The sequence below is a fragment of the Gopherus evgoodei genome, chromosome 2, assembly GCF_007399415.2.
Source record: "Gopherus evgoodei ecotype Sinaloan lineage chromosome 2, rGopEvg1_v1.p, whole genome shotgun sequence".
Lineage (NCBI taxonomy): Eukaryota > Metazoa > Chordata > Testudines > Testudinidae > Gopherus > Gopherus evgoodei.
This window is the reverse complement of record NC_044323.1, coordinates 212,811,842-212,838,975: the sequence shown is the minus strand read 5'-3', so window position 1 is coordinate 212,838,975 and position 27,134 is coordinate 212,811,842. Positions and strand designations below refer to the sequence as shown.

Genomic DNA, 27,134 nt, shown 5'->3' with positions numbered 1-27,134 from the left:
GTTCAAGTCAGCTGGCACAGATCAGCCACAGGTTTTTAATTGCAGTGTGATCATACTCACTGTGTCACAGCTAAAAAGAAGGAATAGATTGTTTAGCATAAGTAGTTAACACACATTTTGACACACATTCAACATGAAGTGCCCCATGAAGATTCATGTTTTTAAATCTTACAAAATCAGTTCAGTCCTCTTGCCAATGTATGGCCCTGTATAAGTGAGAGATTACGAGTTACCATTACTGTCTGAATATGCACATGCTTAAATAATATATATATATATATATATATATATATATATATATATATATATATATATATATATATATATATATATATTTTTTTTTTTTTTTTTTTGGTATTTTGACAACTGACACATTAATTTTAAATTCCAACTTTGCCTGGGTCTCTGTTCTCACTGAAAGGGAGGCACTTTAGATCTGCCTGAAGAACTGTGGTTCACAAAGTGACTGAATGAAAATGAGACACTGGCCATGAAAGCGAGAAGGTAGAAGCCTTGGCCTTGAATGGACTTATTCTGCAAGAGCAGTGATTCACAAACTATTGTCTGCAGAGAGCTGGCTCAGCATGTGTGGTGCTGTATGATTGAATACGACCATTTTTATCATTGTTCCTACAACTGTAATGCAATTGCAACTAATCTTGTACAAAGTATATCACAAGGTGTCAATGGAAAAGTTACGATTTGTTAATTGTGATCATCCTGTTTATATGCATGTGTCATCTTTGTTTCTGAAGTTATGAATATTGGCTATTTACAGGTATCTTATACATGTGTTATATTCCTGGGTCACAGCAGATAGGTGCAAGACAGCTATGTATTGATGGCCCATCAAGGACACTAAACTTTCACAATGGGCCATAGAATAAACTCATCCTGCCCAGATCACTCTTCCTGTGCACACCTCAGTATCTGAGGGGCCAATGGCCGCTCCCTGAGAGTTATCAAAGCATGGATGGACATGTGACATGCAGGGGAGCCCTTGCTACACCATCGCTCCCACCTGGTAGTGAGCCAAAGCGCTTTGGAAGCATGGCCTTGAGCCCACCCTGCAACAAGCCTGATTCCCCCACCCCCATCACCAACTAGAGGGCGGCAGGACCCTCTTGCATGCAGATCTCCCCACCCCCCACCCACCGCCACATCTCTGTCTCTCTAGCCCCCTACCCGGGTGTGGCTCTTGCGCCTTGTCAAAGCTGTCTCGTCCGCCCCCCCCCCCCCCGTGGTAATCTCCGCCCGAGCTCACGGGCCCGGCTTTGGACAATCCGAGGGGAGGGACAGGGGCGGGCAGCCGCGAGAAGAGGAAGCTCCGCTGCTGCTGGGGCTGCCCCGGAACGTTCCGCTGGCTGCGGCAGTTTCGGCACCGTCTGGATCCCGGGGAAGCAGCAGGAACGGAGTCAGCTGCCGGGCTCCTTCCCCGCGTGCTTCCCTAGGGTGTATGCGCCGGTCCCCAGCCCTGCATCGCCGGGCGCTTCCCCCTCCCCGTGCGTGTGCCGCATCCCGCCGCCCGGAGCCGCCTTTGCTACCATGAGGCTGCTGGAGACCGATTTGCAGGTCCTGACCCGGGAGCTGTCTCTTTACCTGGAGATCCAGGTGCCGGTGGGGCTCTTCGGTTCCAGTGTGGGCTTGTCCCTGGTGCTGGGCTTCAGCGCCGCCTTCGCCTGCTATTACCTCAGTAGCATCGCCAAGGTGAGTGGAGACAGGCAGTAGGATGGTTCTGGGGGTAGAGAACAGAGGATGCTCTGACAGCGTTACACTAGGGTCACCGTCAGGTTCAAACGCTCTTTTAAAAAGGCAAACGTCCTTGGCTCTGATACAAATTACTGCTAGCTCGCTAAAGCCAAGAGGAGTTTGCAAACCTCAGACACTACAGCACTCGCCCCCTTTCCTCGCATCTGAAGTTTCTTTCACCTTTGGACAAATAAAAGCAAAACCGGACTGATTTCACTTTCTAGGCGGCTTCCAGTCAATGTCACTGTCGCCTATACTAGAAGGGGGCTCCTTTGTTTGGGTTGCACACACTGCCGGGGGAATGCTCATTTGTACTGATGTATGGGATTTTTAGTTAATTTATTAAGTCTATTTTTTCATATCCAATTTTTCTGGAGGTGGGCAGGGGGATGGTGAGAAAATTATCCTGACAGCACCCTTTTATCAGTTTCAGTAAACAGAATTTGGGTACAAGGAGTGTTGGAAGGAGAAAGTAAGAAAATTCTCCCCTTTCTAAACCATCTGTTGTCTGACTCTAAACATTTACTAACATTGTGCCAAAGAAAGTAATTTATCTTTCTCCTCTGTACAATTTTTCTGTTCCCTGCATTGTCATTAGTTAGAAATGCATACTTTGACATGCAGCTCAGACACTTCTATGTTTCCCTCCCTGTATTTCACAAATAATTAACTTTGAAGGGGTTCACTCAGCACAGGTGCACCTCATTGTGGCTGGGTCTGGTTTTTATTTTTTTACCTCATCTGGCACTTCTATTGGTCAGCCCTCTGTCTGAATTGGGGTGCTCCCTTTTAACTAGTCTTCTGACCAGGTCACTTTATAGTCTCTATCCCTGCTCCAGGGTAACACAGTCACACCAGACAAGCTGTTAGGACACCACCTCAGAGGGTCTTCCATTGCACCTCTAGGTCCTGCACCACTTCCCAGTGGCTAGTAGGGGAAGCCAGGCCCTCCTGCTAATCCAGTCCAGGGACCCTCTGACTAGCATCCAGACCTGCTCAGTCTCAGTTGTTGTTTCCCTCCTCTTTCCTACCCCGCCTCTGTATCGCCTTGCCTGTCTCTGGGTTTATCAGCAGAGCTTCCCTGTGGCTACTTCACCCCCTCTAGACTTCTTGTGAGACTGCCTAGTCCAGGACGGGACCTCAGGGCTTACCTTCCCACCAGCTCTCCTCCTTGCACCTGGCTAACTCCCTTTCCTTCTGGAGCAATGGTTTCCAAACTGGGGTTCACAAAATGTTATCGGGGTTCTCGGAAAAAAATTCTATAATGGCGGACAGAGCTATCCCCAGGGACCCCGGGCGCTGGGGCCGGCAGTCCGAGCCCCGTGACCATGATTTCCTGGCAGAACAAGTTTAAGCTTTGTTGTAGTCGTGCATTGTTTGCCTGGACTGCTCAAGAACCGAATGCTTGTGGGAGGAACTCTTTATTTGCATTAGCTTCTTAAATACCTTCATGCTGTTTCACGTCTGGTACTTCTTGATGAAACATGTAGGAGGCTTAATCAAAGTGATATGAGCTACAAAAGTGAAATCTTGGAAGAGTGTTGCCGTTTTCATAATGTAATAAAATTATGAATGTAATGATAGATAATAATGTAATAATAAATAGTGTGTAATTAGTGTGTCATAAAAAAACCCAAATTATTTCCAAGGTCACTGTTTCTATAATTTATACTCAGGTAAGGGAGAAAATCCCTGTAAATATTCATTTTAGGAGGAGGTTCACGAGATCTGATATTTTTGTGAAAGAGGGTCACAAGTTGTTAAAGTTTGGGAAGAACTGCTCTAGAGAGTGACTACAGACCTCCTCCCTTCCTACTCTCACTTCCTGACTTTATACTGTTAGCCCAGATCTGCTCCCAGCTGGGCTTTGTCTGCTACTAGGCCCTATCAAGCTCTGGTTCCTCTTGAGATACAGCATCTAAGGTTAATTGACCTACCAGTCCCACATTAACATGGTCAGGGCTTGTGTGAGGTGGACCCCACATCACAGACTCAAATAATTTGGATGCAATGAGCCAGATCTTCATCTGATGTAATTTACACCAGGTAAGGATTTGGCCTGATGTTTCATCTGTTGAGAAAGTACAGAAAACAGTGTATATGATTACTGGGAATATACACAGAGACTTTTCCACCAAAAGAAGGATGGCCTTGTGGTTAAGGAAAAAGACTGGGTGCCAGGAGAATTTGGTCCTGTTGCTGGCTAGGCTTTAGGCTGTGTCTAGCATTTTTCTTCAAATTTCCCACTGTTGCACTACTGCCGAGAAGCTAGAGAGGACTAAGTAACATTGTGTTTAAAATACTAGCAACTTGTCAACACTAGCGCTCCTACAGACCTCAAACTTCCTGTACAAAGGGTGTGTTGGTTAAGCTTTGTGTTTCTTTATTTCCCCATCTGTGAAATACGGGTAATAATATCTGCCTATTACACAAGCTTGTTTTGAGACATAGGTCATGTTTGCTAAGTGCTTTCCATCCTTTGCAGGAAGGCATTGTGCCAGCATAAACTATTTTTCATGAGAGTATAAATACTTTAATAATCTGTTTTAGAAACATCTCATGAATCCATTATGTTTAGAATCAATAGCGTTGTTCTTTGCTTTTTGCTGGTGCTTTTTGATGTACTTACGTTTTTAAAATGAAAGCAAAATTAATTACAAAAATAAATTAGCTCTCTGGTAGAGAATGAAACAGCCTTGCCTGAGTTTTGTTCATGGATGCTGCATACCTGACTGTGGTCTCTCTCCCTAGAAACCTCAGTTGGTGACTGGCAGTGAGAGCTTCAGCCGCTTTCTCCAAGAACATTGTCCTGTAGTGACAGAAACTTACTACCCCACAGTATGGTGCTGGGAGGGCCGGGTGCAGACCCTCTTGCGTCCCTTCATAACCTCAAGACTCCCAGTGCAGTACAGGAAGTGAGTGCCTCTTTCTTGCAAGTTATTAATTTGCATTGTCACTGCTGTTAGTATTTCATGTAAATACTAATTTAGGAACCACCAGAACTCAGATACCACAGTAATGCTTGTGGTATAATAACCTAGATAGATCTATATGTTTTAGTTAGTATATACCATACCATGGGGGAGGGGGACAGCATACTGTTACTCTTTTTCCCAGTTCAAAAACTGTTCCTTTAGTTTTCCTTTTAACTCCCCACCAGAGCCAAATTCAACTCTTTGGTAAGTATGTACAACGCTTCTGAGTTCCAGTCCAGGGATAAATCTTGCCCCCAGGTTTATCCTTTGTTCTTGGATGCTTGATTTAGGACATGAATAGGTATTTATATTTATTGCTCCTTCTCTAATAATCTCCCTTACACACACATGGGGCTCAATCTTCAGATCCTTCAAAGTTGTATTTGGCACAGGCCCTGAGGGTGAGGGAAAAGTGGTTTTATGTCACCTTTACAATTCCCCTGAACTTGGGCCCACTGGCAGATGCTACTTCAGCCCCTTGTGCAACGTAGAGTAGCTTCAGCATGCAAAAACTCCCCAAAGGCTATTCTAAAGGACAGCTAGGATGGCTGGAGGACGGCACTGCTTTGGCCAGGCCCCCTTTCCCTGCCCCACAACATTTCCTCTTTTCCCGGGTCCGTGAGGAAGGTGGCATAGATCTGGGAACACTGATTTTGTGCCACTCGAGCTTTGCCTCATGCAAGAAGAATCCTCACTGGCCACTTAGAGCAACTTTTAAGTCTGCTTCTCATTGCTGAAGCAGTGCAAAGCAGACTTAGCAGGGCCCAGGATCTGGCTTATTCACTTTAAAATATGTGATTCAGCAAGTGCTACTAGTGTTGTACTTGTATTGCTGAGGAAAGAAAAGTTATATGCAAGACAGGCCTCATTATGGTCATTCATAGAGCATATGAGTGTTTTGTTCACTTTCTTCATCAGAAAGTTGCTAGATGACAGGGAAAGTACAATATGCTTATAAAACTGACTCAGAACTTGATCTGATGGTTTAAGACTTGCTTGGTTTCTTGGCTTATTATCAAGTTTGTTGCAATCTTAAAACGATGAGTTTTAAAAGTACTGACTAGCAAAATCTGTAGACATAGGGCAGGGGTTCTCAACCTGTGGCCCCGTGGCACTTACAGCCCAGTCAGCACAGAGCTGTAGCCCATGTGACATCCTCAGGGCCATACAGGTAGTATTGGATGCGGCCCACATAATACATTGTGGGCCGCATATGTGGCCCACAATGGTAAATAGGTTGAGAACCACTGACATAGGTGACAACCTGGCCTCATTTAAGCAACATGTGTTTGTGTCAATAAAATATACACACACACAAAACCGCCTTAACATACCAAAACAAAACCCACTGCACACATTTCTCCCCCAAGGAGATGATGAGAGTAAAAAAGCATGTGACAGAAGTTAGTCACATTGCTTAATGTCTTACTGGATGGCATTCATGCGACAGTGATGAGCATGTTATTGGAATCTCTGTAGAAGGCAATGGCAAAACTCCCGTTGACTTCAATGGGACCAGGATTTCACCAGTAATTCACAAAGGACTTGATCCTCAGCTGGTGGAAATCAGCATAGCTCCGCAGTGGAAATATACTGACATACACACCTGAAGGTCTGGCCCTTAATGAATTATAATTACCCACGAATTTTGCTATCTAATATTTTTAATACTAAAATAAGATTAAGGATATAAATTCCACAAGTAATATTTTCTGAACTGTAAATAGCTTTCATGGTACATTTAAAACAAACCCTAATCAGTATTGTCTCTTGAACTGTTCCTTTTAGTGAGCTTATTAAAACTCCAGATGGAGGACAGATTTCACTGGATTGGTTTGATAATGATGACAGCATATGTTTTCCGGATGCCAGCACAAGACCTACTATCCTATTACTGCCTGGCCTCACAGGAACAAGCAAGGAATCCTACATTCTTCACATGATCCAACAGAGTGAAATGCTGGGATATAGGTACTCCTAACTTTAGCGTTTTGCTTGTTCAACTAAAACTGTATGTATGTGTGTGTGTATAAGATGTCTACTAGAGCAACTGATATCTACAGAAATCAATGACATAGGATAATATTTGATAACAATAAATAAAAATTGTATAGAGCACTGTATGGGCCTATTTCTCTACTGCCCTCCACCTGGTGCAAAGTGTGTGAAAAATGCAAGATGTCAGGGCAGCAGCTTTGCTGCATACTTTGCTCAGGTGTAAATTACCACACAAGGTGCAAGGGAATGGAAAATGATTCCCCAAATTCTTTATAAATGTGTCTTATTAATTATTTTTGTAACCTTTCCTCTGTTCCTTCAAGAGGAGGGCTGTTGTGTTGAGCTCAAAACAGGCGAATATGGAGGGGACTGTTGGGGGATGGCTAGGTGCCAGCTCTGACATGGACTGCTGAATCTATACTGATTCAGTGACCACAAGCCCCTATCTACTATGTGCAGAGGGGCAGCATTCCAGCCCTGAAACTGATGGTTAAGGGATAGATTTTGTCACCCATGGTCTGTTCTGCCACTTATTCAGGCTTTGAGGAAGAGTTGGATCAGGGAAGTGAATTGGATCATAACTAGGGCTCATAGGTGCAATAACTTTGCTGCTGTTCTGCTTTAGGATGAAATAACCTGGTGTACCATTGTGATTATGTAACCCAGACACCTTATGGGTGTGGCGTTCTGTCCATCTAGTGGCACCAAGACCACTTAAAAGAGAGAGAGATTAATGAGTTTGCTCTACAGCCTTGGCTAAGAGGCAGTTGGCTTTTAGCTCTTGTAGTAGAGGCTCATGCACTAAGGGTACGTCTACACTATAGGGTAATTTCGAATTAACATAAACCGGTTTTATAAAACAGATATTATAAAATCGATTGCACGCGGCCACACTAGGCACATTAATTTGGCGGTGTGCATCCATGGTCCGAGGCTAGCATCGATTTCCAGAGCGTTGCACTGTGGGTAGCTAACCAATAATAACAGTAACAATAACTTCGATTTGCGGCCACACTAACTCTAAATCGATATGTTAATATCGATTTTAGCGTTACTCCTCTCGTTGGGGAGGAGTACAGAAATCGATTTAAAGAGCCCTTTAAATCGATATAAAGTGCATTGTAGTGTGGACGGGTACAGCGTTAAATCGATTTAATGCTGTTAAAATCGGTTTCACTGCGTAGTGTGGACCAGGCCTTTGCTCCAGAGATCTCAGGTTCAATCCTGCCTGCCAATGACTGGGGGCTGTTGGCGTTACAATTACTCCAGAATCCCTATTTCAAGACTATTGAGTTTTGTCACTGCAGACTGAGTTCTGGCACTAAGTATATTGACTTCTGCAAATGCTCAGGTATGACAATTTATGTTTGGCTACTCAGTCTCCACATGGAGGCTCAGATACCTGTATTGCTTTTTAAAAAATTGTAAAATAACTTAGGAACCCCCTCCCCGAAACCTAAAACTTGGGTACCTTTTTTTTTTTTAAATAGACGTATTTATATGTATTCATGACAAATGTTTACACAGCAGGGCACCCAAGAGTGGAAGAATACAGCTTTTTAAAAAAAAAGTTTAGGTCAGATCACAACAGAATAGGGTGAGGTTTTTTAAATTAATTTTAAGCAATAAAATCACTAGAATTAAAAGAAAACTAAGTCAATCTTTTTTCATTTAATTAATCTTTTAAAAAACAAAAAGTTTTTAGAGTAGAGTAGAGAGGACAAATAGAACAATAAGATTTATCAAGAAAACTAAAAAGCTTTAAATCAAGGTAATTCTTACTACCAAAAAGTTTTGCCACTATCACTAGGATCAAATAGAGAGAGGTCCATGCTACACCGACTGAAAACTCCCCTCCCTAACAACCCATACAAAACTCTGGGATGTTTGGACAAATAGAACAATAAGATTTATCAAGAAAACTAAAAAGCTTTAAATCAAGGTAATTCTTACTACCAAAAAGTTTTGCCACTATCACTAGGATCAAATAGAGAGAGGTCCATGCTACACCGACTGAAAACTCCCCTCCCTAACAACCCATACAAAACTCTGGCTCATGTCTACTACCAAATAAGCATTAGATAGACTGACTCTGATCCCTGCAACTTGATCTTCATGGGCAGACATGTGTCCATATACAACCCAATTGACTTCAGTGAATCTCTATGCAGGCATAAGTAGGGTGACCAGAGAGCAACTGTGAAAAAAAAGGGGCCGGGGGTGGGGGGTAATAGGCACCTATATAAGAAAAAGTCCCAAAAACTGGGACTGTCCCTTTAAAAACAGGACATCTGGTCACCCTAGGTGTAAGGGTCCATCCAAGCAGGTCAGATTGCAGGATAAGAACTTCACATATTTAGTAAATAAGTTTAGACTTCTTATTGAAACACATTTCTTTATGTATTTTCATTACATTTTTATTTTTAAATGACCTTTAAAAATAAAAGTGTAATTCTAAGATAATGTTTGTACATGCCTATACAATAAACAATGTATATATTCAGATTTACTTTCTCAATTTTTAGATGTGTGGTTTTTAACAACCGAGGAACTGCTGGTGAGACTCTCTTGGTAAGGATAATTTAAAAAAAAAAAAGAACTTTCATTGTATAGACAGCTCATATTGAAGTCATCAGTGTTAATTCTTAAGGCTGGATTCTAATCTAAGATGACCACACTTGATGTGGAAAACTAACAAATAGAATATAGCCTGTAGTTGTCTGAATGCACATCTCTAATTATATTTATTCAGATTAGAATAGCGCCCATCTTCGATTTTTAACCTAAGTTCTTATACTGAAATATGCTAAAATGTGGTTGGTCAGTTAGGGCCAGATCAAAAGCCCTGGAAATCAATGGAAAAATTCCCATTGACTTCTGTAAGTTTTGGGTCAGGTCCTTAGTTCTTGATTTTATAACTGGCATATATTCATCTTTTAAAAGATGAAAAAGAAATATATTCATTTCTTATATGGCATCTACTTTACTTGTAGGGGCTCCATGTTTCTTGATAAATAGCAAACCATAGACATTTAAAGTTCAGAAATCATACTGTCATTTTCTGAATTTTGGATGGTTGGATGTCATCAATAAAAATGCTTTGTAATAGCTACTTTTCTGGAGGATAACATGACTTTTGCAGCAATAAATGTACTATAATCTGCACAATAAAGATGTAGTGTATTAAACTGATATCTTTCATTTTAGAAAGATTTGAATAATTTAATATCTCTACCAACAAAATTAATATCTTTTGTATTTCCTTCTCTAAAAATACTATAATATCTAAATGTACATTTGTAATTTATCCATTGCAATATTTACTAATGTTTTAACACATAAATCAGAAATAAGCAGTGGCAGTTCTTTAAACCAAAGTGTCTGTATGAATTTTAACTGGACCTGGATAAAATTTTACAAAACGTTGCCGTTATTAACTGACCCACCATTATGCATTATTGTATGAATGAACCAGTTTTATCTGAAACATTTTGTTTTCTTATTTTTTTAAAAATAAGCCTACTTTTATTTTTCCCCCAACAATTACAATACAAGATGAGTTACTAGCAGAGGTTGTTTTCAGGATTTACACAGTATATTATTTTAGAAACTAGTGATAAATTACTGAAATCTTAAAACTAAGTACTTTTTGCAGCTAGGCTCAAGATGTGCTGAAAAATTGCTGAATAAGCTTTGTTTCTACATATATATTTTGTTGGCAAGTTCTGCAGCTGTTATGAGTGTGCACAATACTGTGTATTGTTGTGGTTTGCATTTTTTAATCCATTGATTTTTAAAACAACTTAAAAATGCCCATTTTGCTTTCTCTTAACCCATTAAAATGTTTCAGTGAAAACACTGCCATGTTGAGTCACTTTTCTGCATACTTTTGGAGATGTATCTACAAAGCTGTTTTGTGACACACAAAGTCCTTGTTGATGAATTTCAGATTCAGTAAGTGAAAAGATCTCGTTTCAATGCTTTGTGTTTATTTCAGTATAATCGGCTTAACATATTTTATAAGATCTTACTATGGACTAAAACAGCTGAAGTTATAACATTTTTTCTGCAGGTTTTTTCCCCGACATATTTATATAAAATCCCCAACTAATGAGTCTGAAGCATAATCAGACAACATAATAAAATGTAGTAATGAAAATAGTTTTTGTTCTTGTCTTTAGAGAGAGCTTTAACTTTAAATTTCCATCAAACAATGCCTACTTAAAGGATCGGGACTTAAAAAATACTACTGTCATTGGTGTTCTGTTGAATGTTAATCTATTAGATTGAATTACTGTGTTGAAATGATAATGTTAGATGAGCACAGGCATTTCAGCTGAAAAAGTAACAGATGCATTTATTTTATTGTTTTAAAATATCCTTATACAGCACATAGAAATGCACTAGGGTTACAGGAACTAAATGTAATATAAGTCCAGTATCTCTCTGTTTTTACAGTATTTAAGTCAAGCATACTTTCTTATGAAAAACATTGTACCCTCCTTAATGAAAATAATTTACTTTTCTCTCTGCAGACTTGCCTTTTTAATTGAAATAAAATACATTCACATTCAGTTTATAATTAATTAGTTGTAATAAAAGTAAGTGGTAACTCATGCCATTTTAATTATCTCAGTCCCAGCTTCCCCCCGCCCCTTTTATATTTTATTTTTAACATCAGTATTTTTATATTGTTGTTAGGTAAATTAAAATTAATTAATTTTGTCTAAGTAAACATGTTAAAACCAGCCACAAATTTCCAGGCTGTTTAACTGAAAGCAGTTTAAAAAAAAAGCTGAAAATACATTGTTGTCTCAGGTTCATGAGATTCTGAATGAGCAAAACTAAAACATCTTATACGATATTTTAAATACCTGAGGTGGAATCCTGATCCTGTTGAAGTCAAGGGGAGTTTTGTCACTGGTCTCAGTGGGATCAGGATTTTTCCCTGGCATCTTTAATAACCAGTATACAGTTAAAAATCTTTGTTTTGCATATGTGAAATACACAGGTTACAACCGAATGTGTGGGTGGGAGTGGCTATTTTATTAGGTTCTTATTGTGTCTGAGGGTAGATGCCTCCACTTGTACTGCCTTCCACAACCTGGGAAGGTAAAACTATAAAGTCTTGTTTATTCTTTGGGTAAGTGGAGGGGCGATGGGACAATAAGGACTAGGTGAAACTCTCGTTGAAGGCAGTAGGAGTCTCTCCAGGCCCCAGATCAAGAAAATATTCCTATTCAGAACTTGAAAAAATGCTTAAAGTTAGCTCATGTTTAAGTGTTGTCCTGAACAGGACTGGAGAACACACATCCGGAAGTGCTTTCCTAAATCAGAGCTTTAATGAACAGATCTCTTGTTTGGAAGCCTTTCGGTGTAACCAGCTTTAAATATTTTTGTATGTTAAGCTTCTCCAACAAACTAAGATATCAGAAGTTATAATGCTTTCTTCATTTCTTCATTTCTGCCGTACATTAGAATTGGAAACTGCTCAAAGGGACAGCCTAGCCTAAAAGAGATTTTAATAGCATTTGTACTAAAGCTATTTTAAACAAGATTTTTTGTAGTACCTAAATATGGACTAGTTTTTTAAAAGTTCTATATGTAAATTTAATTCTACTGAATATTTGCTAGCACATTTACATGTGGATTAAGATGAAGAAATGGGCATTACACACATTTTAGAGAGTTCTTGTAGGCCACTTTCCTTTCTACACATTGCAGTCTTCATGATGTGCTTTACTTTCTCATAGATTTTTAACTAGCAATGATACCTATCAATTTTTGAACAAATTTCAGCCATAGACTCTATGTCCAGAATTTATCCAATTAATTTTTGGACAATTGCAGATGTTGAGCATACCTCTAAGCTGTTAGTTGTGCTCAGAAATATGACTCCTACTGCCACTTCTTTCCCAAATTTATGTAGGTTCATCTTACTGTAGTTTGATGGGGAATGTTAAGTTTATCATGTTATGTTAACCATCCAGCTTCCACTTTCGTTTGTCCTTAAGGATGATGCAAATGTTTATGCTAGTGTTTTTCCTTGTGGCTTGTTACAGACACCAAGGACTTACTGTGCTGCTAACACAGAGGATTTGGAAGCTGTTATTCATCATATACACAACATGCATGCCTCAGCTCCATTTATGGCAGCAGGTGTTTCTATGGGAGGGTAAGAATTTATATAACAGAAATCCCTTTAGTTTACCAATCATGAACTAAGAGTGCTGCTGTTTGGCTAGTTTAGTGCAGTGTAATGTTTTCTGGAATGAAATGGAGTTAAAATAGTTAATACAGTTACAAAAACCAACAAAGATCCTAATTAAGGCTTCTGTTCAGCAGGTTGCATGATTCAACGGGATGGGTGCTTATCTACATGGCTGAATTTGATTTCTCAGCCCCCACAAACAGATTTTGCAAATGTATTAAATCTTATTTGAAACCCATGGGTGTAAAATTGAAGTTTTATCCATATAGGCAGGTCTCCATTAATTGTTTTGTGATTGTGGAATTTGCCATGGAAATCACCCTGGTTATAAAATTATGCTCTAAAATCCATTATTTCACTTTTTAGAAAATAGTGTTCCTATACTTCATGAGGCTTGTCCAGAATAAGATAAAAGGTTTGTTTTGAAAACCATCTTTAACTAACACATTTTAAAACCTCAGGATAGACAGAGCAAGTTGCAGTTTTAATTCCCATTGCTAGTATAGATAAAGGGGAGCCTTGAGTTCACTTTGACTTGCTAAGATGTTAACAATGATTTGACCTGTCTACACTATGATTTTCAAATGTGCTAGCATGTTAAATAGCACCTTTAGAAATACATTTTATATTTGTCTAGACAAGCCCATGATTGCACTGAAAATCTTTAAAATGTGAATTGAATATAGCCAATTTAATGATATCTTTCTGTGTTTTCAGACAGCCTGAAACAGTAGCTCTGAGAGGTGTGAACTGTTCATTCATCACACTGGATTATTGATTATGAAACCTAAACAGGACAATACAAAGTGTTAACTATTTCACTGCTGATCATTTTATCATAAACATCCAACTAGTAGGCCTGATCCAAAGCCCATTGAAATCAAAGGAAAGCTTTCCACTTACTTCAGTGGATGGTGGATCAGGCCCAATGCGTTTATTGCAAAATCCCAAAGTGGAGCTGCACCTCCCCAGATACCAAAAGTACTGAGCTGTCAAAACTCCGGCTTCTCCTTGACAACTGCCACCATGCAGTTAGGTATTGGTCTGTAGAAAAACTGAAAGTGTGGGGTAATGTAAAATAAACTGAAGGTGATATCAAAATAAATAAGTGGGGATCCTATGCTGATTTCATTTTTCAGCATCAGATCTAATTAAATAAAGCCTCTATTTAAAAGTTTGTTTTAAAGTTCTGCCGATTTTCTCTGAGGCCTGGTCTACGTGAATAACGTAGCTGAAATTGACGTACTTAGATCTATTCACCGCGGTGTCTTCACTGGTGAGTCGACTGCTGATGCTCCCCTGTCAACTCCGTTTGCGCCTTTCGCTTTGGTGGAGTACCAGAGTCAACGGGAGAGCGCTCGGCGGTGGATTTATCGCATCTTCACTAGATGCGATAAATCGACCCCCACTGGATCGATCAGTGCATGTGAATCCTGAGGGTAATTTAGGCAAGCCCTGAGTGTGCCCCAGAAGTTGGGGGTCTGGTTGCAGAACTTTGGTCCATCTTGTTGCAGAGTACACAGGCACTTATTAAAATGTCACAAATCAGTATTTCCTAAACTTCCTCATTATAGCAACTCTACTTCCATCTGCTCTGAAGGATGAAGGAAAGCAGATACGAAATAAAATAGAGCCAAAAAATAGAGGAAGTGGAGCCAATGTATTATGTTCCTTTCCCTGCCTAGCAGCCTATGGGAGCCCTAGGAGTTAACTCCACTTTAGCAGGGCTTCTCACTTTATAGTTAGGGTTTGTTAGAGGAAGGGTGGGCTTCAGAGATGTATGATTCAGAAGCAGGAAGTAACACTGTCAACAAAACCAGTGAGTTAATGCTGTTAAAAGCAGTATTATTAACACTCACTCAGTGCTGGCCCCTATCCAGAGAAGGAAAGTACAGCACAATTGGAATGGACAATGTGCAGTGCCAGCACAACTTCTTGGAAAATTGTGCTGCAAGGTAGGAAGGGAAACACCCAGAGAGTCTCTTTATTAAGGAGTTCCAGGGCGGGGAAACTTTCATTGGGAATTCTGTGAGTTCAGGACTGAAATTCCTACTCCCTCTGTTCCTTTCTTATGGGTTGTGCTGAGGATGGATACAATGTGGCTATCTGTATTAGCATTTACCTACTAAGCCATACTGACCTTTGCAAGTTATTGGATAACTACAGATTTGTTCAGTGGACATAGTTATTGATAATGAGGTAAATAAGTAACTTTGAAGTTTTTAAATCCTATTAGCCCAAATCTTGGTCCAATTGAGTTTTGCTATTGCCTTCAATGGAACCAAGATTTGGACCATTGCACGGGGTTTTTGTGGTTATTGTTATAAATACAAAATAAGAGCTATCACAAAAAACTATGACTGAGATTTTTCTGGACTCCTCATTTCATAGTGTAGCTCATTTGGTTGCATAATGAATAATTCTGTGGAATCGATTTACCTGCTTCAATGTGCCTGTGGGACTAATCTTTACTTCCTTCCAGGTCTGGATTTTTAATCTGGCGCTGTTCCCCTTTAGACACCTTAACCAGTTGTTGGTTTTTAGTATTAGAATTAGGGTGACCAGATGACTTGATTTTATAGGGACAGTCTCGATTTTTGGGTCTTTTTCTTATATAGGCTCCTATTACCCCCAGCCCTCTGTCTCAATTTTTCACATTTGCTGTCTGATCACCCTCATTAGAATGGTGAACTATCAATATTTTGCTATGCATAATTTCATTGTACCACTGAAGTATGTTTGGGAATGTTTCATTTGCATGTGTATTGGATTTGTATTGTTGCATATGTAGGAAACACAGTTTTTCCCCATAGATTATTGCAAATGGCAGAATCGAGGTAGGTGGGTGTAACCTGGTTGATTGTGGTTGAATAGGCTCAATTTGGAAGGGGAACCACCAATCTGTGTTTGTGACTGTCTGTTGGCTTGCATATATGAGAAGATGATGAATGTATGTATATGGATTTACTCTGCATTCCCTGGGGTTGTTGTGATTTTAAGTTTGCCATGGTTCCTTAGTAATCTTAACTGGTTTTCATTGTGTCTTTTATGTTTGAATCATATAATAGATTCATGCTCTATTTTGTCTTGTTACCTTCTCTAGGCTCTGATCTTGCAAAGACTTATGCACATGCTTAATTTTAAGCAATTGAGTAGTCCCAAACTGACTCCTTTGGGATTACTCACATGCTTAAATTTAAGCATCTTCGTAGTGAATGGGACTACTTAGCTGCTTAAAGCTAAGCACATGCATAGGTCTTTGCAGTATCAGGACCTTATAAGAAGCAGCTATTCAAAATACTCATCTCAAAGAACTTTTTTAATTATTTTAATAATTTTAAAAACGCTCTAAATCAAAAACAAAATACAAGTAGAATCCTGACAGACATTTTTAAAAATGCAACACGACCCACAACATTTCATAAGAAGATTGCAGGGCTAGAAGAAACTTAATTTTGGCTGATTAAGAAGGAAATAAAACATTAACTTTACTTCCCTGTGATGTACATTTAAATTAAAGTACACTTCTCTTTGACTTTCCGTCTGTATTGTTTTGGAAGGGGCACTGCTTCTCTAGCATGAAGCTTTTCAATATCTTTCCCACCACATAAATTCTCCAACTTCCATTTGTGGCTTGTTCTACCACATCAACATTTTTACTGGCTTAGAAATCAGTTGTGGGTTTTTCCATAAGCTCTGTGTATGGGGCAGCATGTACCTGTGTTGCCTCCCAGTTTCCCACTGCTTCAAGGATGTGGGGATACAAACCCTGTATCAGCTTTATCCCAGTCACAGCTTACATCCTCTGGTATGCTGGACAGTACAGCTGTGCCAGCATGTTGCTTGTTCCTCATTCTTTCCTGTTTGCTCCCTGCCAACATGTGTAGGGTTGGGATGTACCAGCCTCTGGAAACTGTTCTCCCTTCTGCACTGGTACCCATCACTAGCTGGTGCAGGGGAGGAAAGGGATGCCTTATACTCCAATAGTCCCCTGTGAAAGCAGGCAGGGTGGGCCACAATCTGCCCTTAGACAGCAAAGGAATGTGAAACTTTTGACTTTCTAGCTTTCAGGCCATCTTCTATTTTTCTCCTGTACTATCCTACCGATCCTCCTGATTTATTTTTAATCTTTCTGCATCTGCAGTGTCAGGTATCGGTGAGCTCTCCTTCATCTCAGGCATACAGCAGCAATGGAGACTTTAAGTAGCAGTAGTCAGGAAGGCAAGACTTTAGTTAGGCCGGGGGTTCTGGGCTATATTTTTTCCTAATTTTAAATAACTCTTCATCTCCTTTATATTCAAGAACTGTGCCCACCATACATGCTCCCAAGTGTAACGTAATGGTGGAGGCTAAAATACTGTCGCCAGCCCACACATGTCTCACTGGGTAGATTGCAGTTTTCAAGAGTTTTAAGAAAAATGAAATATTGTAAAACTTGCCACTTTCTGCTCCAAGAGCAAAACTTTCTGTTCCCAGAGCAAGGCACACTTAATTGACCTTGCCTTTTTCTAATGTAAACAATTAGCAGTTTGTACATATTAAAAATACGCCCCCACCCAATACAAAACAAAACAAAACAAAACAAAACAAAACACAAACCCTACATACCCTCATCCTCCTGGGGACAGGATGAGAGAGAAAATGAAACACATGACAGATGTTAGTAACATCACTTAAGGCACTATTGGAAGGCTGATACCATGGCGATGAGGGTAGTGCAACAACCAATTTGCAATAGTGTAGGCTTAAAGTTGGCAGATTGTTATACATGTGATTATATGTAAATGAGTGATCTGACCATTTGATTTTTTTTTATTATTATTTTTATTCTTTGTAGCATGCTTCTTTTAAACTACCTGGGCCAAACTGGCCGAGAAACCCCTTTGATGGCAGCAGTAATTTTGTCAGCCGGTTGGAATGTTTTTGAGTCTGCAGAATCATTGGAGAAACCACTAAATTGGCTTCTCTTTAACTACTACTTGACTACTTGTTTACAGTCCTCTATTAGTAGGTGAGTCACCTTCTGAAATATTTAGAAAGGTTGAAGATGTTAGTATGGAATATAAGCCAGATATATGGCCTCCTGGGAAAGGAATGCTATTACTGCATTTCGCATAATACTTTCCTTTGTGTGTGTAATCTCGGGAGATTCTGAAATGGAAATGTCTCCTTACTTGAAAGATTTTCTTCATGGATGGAATTCACTCTTGTACAGAGAGCCAGCTTATGTACCATTGCAGTCTTCAAAATAAATCTGAAGTGGGACTAAGGCCTTGGCTACACTGGCACTTTACAGTGCTGCAACTTTCTCGCTCAGGGGTGTGAAAAAAACACCCCCCCGAGCGCGGAACGCTTTGAAGTGCGAGTGTGGTCGCAGTTCCTCATGGGGATTAGCTTCCAGCGCTGGGAGTGTGGCTCCCAGTGCTGCGGCACTGTTTACACTGATGCTTTACAGTGCTGTATCTTGCAGTGCTCGGGGGTGTGTGTTTTTTTCACACCCCGAGCGAGAAAGTTGCAGCACTGTAAAGCACTAGTGTAGCCAAGCCCTTAAAATGGTGTATAAGCTTTGTGCTGGCCCTTTCTACGGGACTGATGATTATGCACACAATGATTATTGTAAGGTTACTCATGATTTCGATGGATGGCACCAATTTGATTTTCTTTATAAACTAACCAACATTAACACATTTAGTTTGATGGCTACATAGATATGAATTTGTTAAAAAAAATCAACTCTGAAAACAAAAAGGAGGGGAAAGAGTAGCTCACATGTAATCTTAAAGAATTGATTTTTTTGTTCCTAAAATCAAAGTTCACCTTTTTATCCTTGTCAGCTTTCTAAAGACTAATGCAGATTTCATCCATGTTTCTGGTAGGGCTGTCAAGCGATTAAAAAAATTAAACGAGATTAATCGTGCGATTAAAAAATAATTGTGATTAATCGCATAATTAATCGCTTTGTTAAACAATAATAAAATACCATTTATTTAAATATTTGTGGATGTTTTCTACATTTTCAAATATATTGATTTCAGTTAGAACACAGAATACAAAGTGTACAGTGCTCACTTTATATTTATTTTTTATTACAAATATTTGCACTGTAAAAAAGAAACAAAAGAAATGGTATTTTTCAATTCACCTTCATGCTTCGCCTACCATTCCAGAGGATATGCTTCCATGCTGATGCTGGGTTCTGCGTGATAACAATCCAAAGCAGTGCAGACTGACGCATGTTCATTTTCATCATCTGAGTTGGATGCCACCAAGAAGGTTGATTTTCTTTTTTGGTTGTTCAAGTTCTGTAGTTTCCACATTGGACTGTTGCTCTTTTAAAACTTCTGAAAGCATGCTCTATACCTCTTCCCTTTCAGATTTTGGAAGGCACTTCAGATTCTTAAACCTTGGGTTGAGTGCTGTAGCTACTTTTAGAAACCTCACATTGGTACCTTCTTTGCGTTTTGTCAAAACTGCAGTAAAAGTGTTCTTAAAATGAACAACATATACTGGGTCATCATCTGAGATTGCCATCACATGAAAGATATGGCAGAATGTAGGTAAAAGAGAACAGGAGGCAAACAATTCTCCCCCAAGGAGTTCAGTCACAAAATCAGTTAATGCATTATTTTTTTAACGAGCATCATCAGCATGGAAGCGTGTCCTCTGGAATGGTGGCCAAAGCATGAAGGGGCATACGACTGTTTAATATACCTGGCATGTAAATACATAGCAATGCTGAGGTGCCATGCGAACACCTTGTTCTCATTTTCAGGTGACACTGTAAATAAGAAGTGGGCAGCATTAACTCCCATAAATGTAAAAAAACTTGTTTTTCTTCATGATTGGCTGAACAAGAAGTCGGACTGCATGGACTTGAGTAGGCTCTGAAGTTTTACATTTTGTTTTTGAGTGCAATTATGTAACAAAAAAATCTACATTCCTAAGTTGCACTTTCCTGATAAAGAGATTGCACTACTATACTTGTATGAGATGAATTGAAAAATATTATTTCTTTTGTTTCTTTTTTACAGTGCAAATATTTGTAATAAAAAATAAACATAAAGTGAGCACTATACACTTTGTATTCTGTGTTGAAATCAAATATTTGAAAATGTAAAAAAATCCAAAATATTTAAATAAATTTCAATTGATAGTCTATTATTTAACAATGCGATTAAAACTGTGATTAATTGCAATTAATTTTTTAAATTGCGATTACTTTTTTTGAGTTAATTGCGTGAGTTAGCTGCGATTAATTGACAGCTCTAGTTTCTGGTTGTATTTGTAAGTAAGTGCACATTGCTTAGTGTCCTGGACAGATGGATTTATAAGTCTGAGAAATAAAACAAATGTGTTCTTTCTCTATGATGATATTTATTTGAGTATATATTTATAAGGCAGATGACTTCTACATCTGTAAAATCATTTTTTCTTCCCCCTCCCCTCATTTTTTTTTCCAGACATCGACAAATGTTAGAGAAATTATTTGATATGAATCTTGTCATGAAGGTATATGGATAGATGTTTTCTCTTTTTGATTTCATGTTTTGGTTTCCAAATACTGATGTTGTTCCTGATTTGAATTCTGTATTTCAGGCTAAAACCATTAGGGAGTTTGATAAGCAATTCACCTCAGTCATGTTTGGCTACCGTACAATTGATGATTACTATGTAGATGCTAGTCCATGTCACAAGCTGAAGTCAATAGGAATTCCAGTGTTATGTCTAAACTCTCTGGATGATGTTTTTTCACCAGGTCATGGTAAGTTGAGGCTTTTTTATGTTTTTCTTTATACCGGTATGTATGTATGTATGTATGTATGTATGTATGTATGTATGTATGTATGCAATCAGTAAGATGGAAAACTGCATAGATCTAAGAACAGGCTGTATTTGAGTGAGATATATTTAAGTACTACTGTACATCAATACTGATATTTTTAGTTCCCATTTGCCACTCTGATAAACTTTGAAGGTATTGGAGAGGCCTAACTAATACAAGGTGAAAAATCCTTAGTTCTTTTGTTGACCAGCATTCTTATAAGCCAGCTCCTATAAAACACATCATACTGTGATTTGCTCGTGTTTCAGGGTACTTGAACTCCTCTATAGCCATCCCTGCCAATGACTTCTGTGATATAGAAGTCCAATACCTAATGCAAATATCATTTGATTCCCTCTGATGATTAAAGATAAGAAGGAAGTTCAGAATCCTTAAATCTCATTTGGTACCTGGGCCAAAGTGCTGACATGGCTTTGTTATTGGTCCAGAACAGCGGAAGGGACACAGATGATGTGATCTTATACAGGAAGTCCCATATCAATATTAGTAGAAATCTGACTGTAGGATGAAGCTGCCCAACAGGCAGCAATGTCAGCCAATAACAGTTAAGCTGTAAAAACACAATATATTTTTAAAAATAGTTCATCCTGATCACTGGATAGAGCAATCAGGCTTTTACTGTTGACCCTCTTAAGTCAGTTAACAACATGGTTAAAGATTTCTTTGGTCCTGTGGTCTTCTTGATGGCTATATTTTCCGTGGAGTGAAAGTGAATAAAAGTAAAGTTGTAAAAGAGAAACTGGCCAGGGCTAAGAGCTAATTAATGACATAATCTTCTGCAGTGGACTGCTGACATCTGGAAGTACAAAATGTTGATTTGATGCAGGGAAACTTGCTATTGCCATTGTAAATTGACCTGGATCTTCATAAGAAAATCTAGGACACCGTGGAGATCGTGCAAATAGATTAGAGTACTGAACCGAAGTTTAAAGAAACTGAAGGGAGATTATGTGTGTCATGAATATGTTAAAAGTTACACGAATTTAATGTTAAGTAGGATCACACAACAAGTTGTGGCAAATCAGCTATGGCTGCTTCAGTACAGGTATACTCAGGAAGGAGAGACTTCTTTTGACCCTCTTAGAACTCCTGCACTGGTAGTGTAAAGAAGTGGAGACCAGGCAGCTACCACTTTTGGTAAGCAACACACACCACTCTTGATTGGGAGTATGTGGGTGTGACCATAGACCTGAAACCCTTGCACTGCCTATTGATTGTGGGGCTGTGTGGTTTGAAGCACAGGCTATATTTGTTATATGGGTATTGGGGGAACCACCACTGAGATCATTTTTTCCCCGTGCCCCTGGTGTAGTATGATCTATTCATTACTCCTTCTGGTTCCTGCCAGCATAATGCTTCCAAGGGCCTCTAGTAAGGGCTATACCACCTCCTTCCTCCGTCCCACTACAGTTAAAGATGAGGTCTCAGACTCAAGAGTCATCTTGGAACTGAACCCAAGACCCCCAGAATTAAAGCACAAGCTTTTACAGCGTAAGCTAAAACTGCCAGTTGTAACACGTTCATATCCTCTATGAATCTGGCACGAAGGGGGACACAATGCACACTGAACTGTGGGCTGCACAAGGATTTTTTTTTTTTATATACGTCCTGCAGTCTGGCAGCCATTGTTGGTGCTAAACAAACAATAATAGAGACTTAAACATATCCTGGTGTGGGGGTATTGTACAGAACTGAAAGATACTGTAGAACATTACAATTTTTTGTAGTGATTGTGTTTCCCCTTAAAATCTGATTCTAACCTGCATTTCTCCGTTAAGTAAAGTTCTTGGATGTTCGGGCATTTGTTTGGTCCTTGCTCCTCCTACTGTCAAAGGTCGGTAATGTTTCATACAGCATAGAAAATAGAGAAATATTATTGGAGGGGATAAAAACCACTGGCGAGGAATCTGTTCAGACACTCATTTTGATGCATTTAGTATCTTAGCTGTCATTTACTTGACTACTAGAAAGTGATGATGTATTGGATAGCAGAAGTTTTTCAAGGCAGAGATAAAAAACCTATTTACCCCTTTTCCCTCTCTGAAGCTTAATCCCCTACTAGACTGTGGGGACCTGTGCTGAGCTGGGAACGACTCTGAGCAGGAGGACTCCAAGCTTTCACTGATTTTAGGAATTGGCTTCTTTTGCATGCCTCCTCACACTTCTTCCAGTAAATCTGTGGTTTCCTCTCAACCTTTCATGCAAGCTTCAGCTCCCCATTAGTAGCAGAAATTTAGAACTCCACAATTCCAGACAGGATCAAATTTAGAATGCTGCCACTCAGAAACACCACCTCAGCCTAGCAGAGAGCGAGAAGAGCTACTCCAGGATTATTCTTGTATCCAGACAACTCCCTGTATGAAGCTGGCTACACCTGTCTGCTAGATGAGGTGCAAATCCACCAGACGTGAGTCTGTGTCATTTAACATTCTAATTACAGTTTAGAAGGTTTTATCCCCATTTTCAGTTGTTCAAGGCTGATTGACCATAACAAATGCAGACACTGCATCTGTTTCCTTTAATTGCACAGCCATTTGCTCTTACATCATCTGTAAATGCAGTTTTTGATATCTTTTGCACTTATAAACATAACGGTGGAAGACACCATGGACTTGATCCATAATCAGAAAAATGTACACAGGGATCTTGATACAACATGAAGCTGTATCTCTTATTTCCAGGCATGCCTCATGATGGCAGTTTCAGTTTAAAGTACCTAGTGCAGGCATGGCTGATGCAGCTGTATGAAAATACAATAATATATACAAATCTTGACTGTTCTCAGAGTATATAACTAATAAAAGCAAGTGTAATTTGCATCAAGTATTTTCAACCCCAAGCTGTTTTTCTCACCCAGAGTAATCCAGACAATTCATTGTATGAGGAAAGGCATGATATAGCCAATTTTATTTTTTATTTTGAATTGCCCAAAAAACCTTCATCTGTCCCAAAACAAAACAAAACAGACACTAGTAGTGCCAGTCATCATAGTGTCATATTTGACTCTCTAGTTGAATTATCATTTTCTTTGATCACTGCCTTTCAGTGGCATATTATGCAGTGTGACCTAAATTTCTTCATTCTAATGGTCTGCCAGGTGCTGGTAGAGAGAGTACTATCCCACATCTGAGACTTGACCTTGCAGTTCAGTGCCCTGTCAGCATGTCCTTACCATTCCACTCCATTAATATCTGTGCCCTCTTCAGACCACAGTGTAAATTTTACTAAACTATCTTTCTCTCTTCACTCTGGTTTTTTTGGGGTTTAAACTTACAACATGACATCATTGTTCAATTTCACTTTGCATTCCTTTTTGCAGACAATTCAATGGAATGAACAAGTCAGGAGAGACCAAAGAAAAAAAGAGGATAAAAAGATTAGGGAGTGGGGAAGAGTCAGAAAATGGGAGTAAGGGATTCATGGATAGACAATAGAGAAATGAGTCAAAAGAAGGGGATGGAAAACATGAGAGTAGGCAATTAGCAAAATTCATGCTGCTCTGTGCTTTAGGGTGTGTGGTTCGTTTTGTTTTCTTAATTTGTCAGGGATGGAAGACATAAGAATAGAATAGCTTTCGAACAAAGGTTGCACTGTGATGCTCCCCAGTGGTACTCAGCATTGTTAGGCACCTCACCACAACTGTCCTTAGTGTGAAGCTGTCTTGCCTGATGCCTGCTATAGCTCAGCCCCCTGAAACCAACAGCCTCTGGCAACAGACAAGCACTGACTTCCAGGTCTCCACAGACCTCATGGTCTCTTGTGCAGGCTAGTGACAGAGGCACACCATCTCTCAAGTCCCTGCCTCTGCCAGCATCCCACTCTGTAGTATCCGTCCCCTGTCACTGGACACTCCCAGAAATATATTGTCTCTGGTAACTGACACAACTCAGGATAAGGTCCCTTACAAAAGCACTGGAATCTATTTACAAAGATTAAGATGTAAGACATAGTGAGCAAGGACAAGAAGTTACATGTAAAACAAAAGGGATAACGTGATTCTTAGAGTCCAAAGTTAACTCTAACAGGCTAAATCCTTGTCTAAAGCAATTTCTCCCCTAAAGCAACCTCCCAGCATCACTAGTCCACATGGCCAGGATCCAATTTTCATGAATGTGAAAAGTGATGTCTTTTTTGCTCTCTCAGTGAAGGATCAGAAAGGGCACCTTTTTCCTTCCTCATATAGTCCAGTAAATCTTTGACATGCCCCTTTTGAAGCGCATCCCTAGATAAGACTCTTTTCCCTGTTGTTTGTTCTCCAACGTGCTCCACACCCAGTTGGTTTCACATCCCCTAATCAACCTGTTTTTCCTGTTAGCTCTACATGCAAATAGGGCTTCCATTGTTTTACAGTGCTTAATTTACATCCGAGACAGGGATAGGTGAAGAGATATACTTTGTCTGGCAGAAGACCTATGTGTTTATTTCTGTTAAAATATAATGTAATTTTTCTGTAGAACCTAATCACAATTTTTTGTAGTTTTATTATTTCCATTCCTGCAAAAAAGCATATTTGAAAACTGAAGTTATACATTAAAGGCACAAGCCTTGTAAATTAGGGCCTTTTGCTATGTAAAAAATAAATACATTTAACACACATTAAACCTCAGTTACTCATTTTTCAATCGCAGCTCCTTTAAATAACTAATCACTACATCAGGGGTCAGCAACCTTTCAGAAGTGGTGTGCCGAGTCTTCATTTATTCACTCTAATTGAAGGTTTCGCGTGCCAGTAATACATTTAAACCTTTTTAGAAGATCTCTTTCTATAAGTCTATAATATATAGCTAAACTATTGTTGTATGTAAAGTAAATAAGGTTTCAAAATGTTTAAGAAGCTTCATTTAAAATTAAATTAAAATGCAGAGCCCCCCCCAGAGCAGTGGTCAGGACCTGGGCAGTGTGAGTGCCACTGAAAATCAGCTAATGTGCTACCTTCGGCACACATGTCATAGCTTGCCTACCCCTGCACTATACCCTGAGCATGAACAATTCCATTAAGTTGCAGTAACATCATGTCATGTCAGATAGTTATTCCATGTGAGAATAGTTAGACAGTTGCATTGATCTGTCATTTTGTGAATACATGTGCTTTCTATATTGTTAAAATGAATTTAATTTACCTTTATTTTTCTTTTATCAAGGGTTCTTTTGTAGGTTACCCAGTGGATCAATGTTCTAGCCATTCACCTCTAAATACTTTTGGCCATCTGAATTCACTGAAATCAAAAGACAAAATTATTCATTGTAATCTCTATGTATGCATATGCCCAAATCATTGCAGTTTAGAGTCTAATTTTAGACAACTGATCTAATTCTGAGTAACTCATTTACTAGCAGTCTCTAACCTAGAGAGGGCCACTAACCTGCTGTGTGACCTTGGGGAAGTCACTCTTGTGTGCCTCTTTCCCTTCCCACTCTTTGCCTGTCTACACTGTAAGCTCTTTTGTGCAGACACTGTCTCTTGCTAGACAAAAGGTATTTAGGCACCTAATTCCCATTGAGATCACAGTACAATGGATTCCAAATCTTGGCTGGGGCCCAAATCTTGGTTGAGGCCTTTAGGTGCTATTGTAATACATATAATACATAATAATGATGATACTAATAACCCTGTACTGATGCTGAGCATTGACATAGTTGTATAAGCACATTGAACATCTCACTCTTTATGGCTGCTAGCCTTTCACTGTGATAAGCATTGAACTCAGATTCCTAAAGTAAACAAATTCTTACAAGGCTATTTACAGAAATATATTAAATACAAAATGTTAAAATGACTGTAGTCTAACAAGAACAGGACTATTCATTGCCAATCTATCATTTATCGGTTGCCAAATATTGAAGCACTTATGTTACACTATGGACCTGATTCTCCTCTCACTTATGCTGTTTTAACACCATTGTAAATCTGCATTGGCTTCAGTGGAGTTACACTTAATTTACATCAGTGTGAGTGAGAATAGGATCAATCAGTGCATCATCTAGAAATTTGCACAAATGAGGTGAGTTAATGATTCAAAGTGAGATATCTTTTGACATCTTAAGATCCCAATTTTGCAGTGCCCTCTTCTGTATTTCTGTTGTATGATTAGGATGCATGGTATTTGTTAGAGATAAATAATGAGATGGGAGACTTACTATACTTTTCTTTTCTTTTCAGCTATACCCATAGAAAGTGCCAAACAAAATCCAAATGTTGCTTTGGTTCTTACTTCTTGTGGAGGCCACATTGGTTTTCTAGAAGGGATGTGGCCAAGGAAGTGTACTTACATGGACAGAGTCTTCAAGCAGTTTGTGCAGGCTGTGTTTGAGCATGGAAACAAAATCTGCAGCATGTAGCTCTTCTGAGGCATCTTGT

At 39.3% G+C, this 27,134-nt stretch overlaps 1 protein-coding gene and 1 long non-coding RNA gene across 2 annotated transcripts in view; one reads left to right on the top strand and one right to left on the bottom strand.

Annotated features, from left to right (window-relative positions):
* The window catches only part of LOC115646715, a 41,875-nt gene extending 14,741 nt beyond the window's left edge, over window positions 1-27,134 (bottom strand). Inside the window, exons 1-3 of the long non-coding RNA XR_003999110.1 lie at window positions 27,047-27,134; window positions 25,897-25,992; window positions 1,600-1,735 (exon numbers count right to left, since the gene is read on the bottom strand). This is a non-coding gene — a long non-coding RNA (uncharacterized LOC115646715). The remainder of the gene's footprint in view (window positions 1-1,599; window positions 1,736-25,896; window positions 25,993-27,046) is intronic.
* Window positions 1,199-27,134, top strand: ABHD3 (abhydrolase domain containing 3). The gene is made up of 9 exons (XM_030552899.1): window positions 1,199-1,707; window positions 4,501-4,664; window positions 6,513-6,695; window positions 9,248-9,293; window positions 12,785-12,897; window positions 17,771-17,944; window positions 20,394-20,442; window positions 20,530-20,695; window positions 26,937-27,134. Exons 1-9 carry the CDS (start codon window positions 1,546-1,548, stop codon window positions 27,113-27,115), a joined length of 1,236 nt encoding a protein of 411 aa, XP_030408759.1. The 5' UTR covers window positions 1,199-1,545; the 3' UTR covers window positions 27,116-27,134.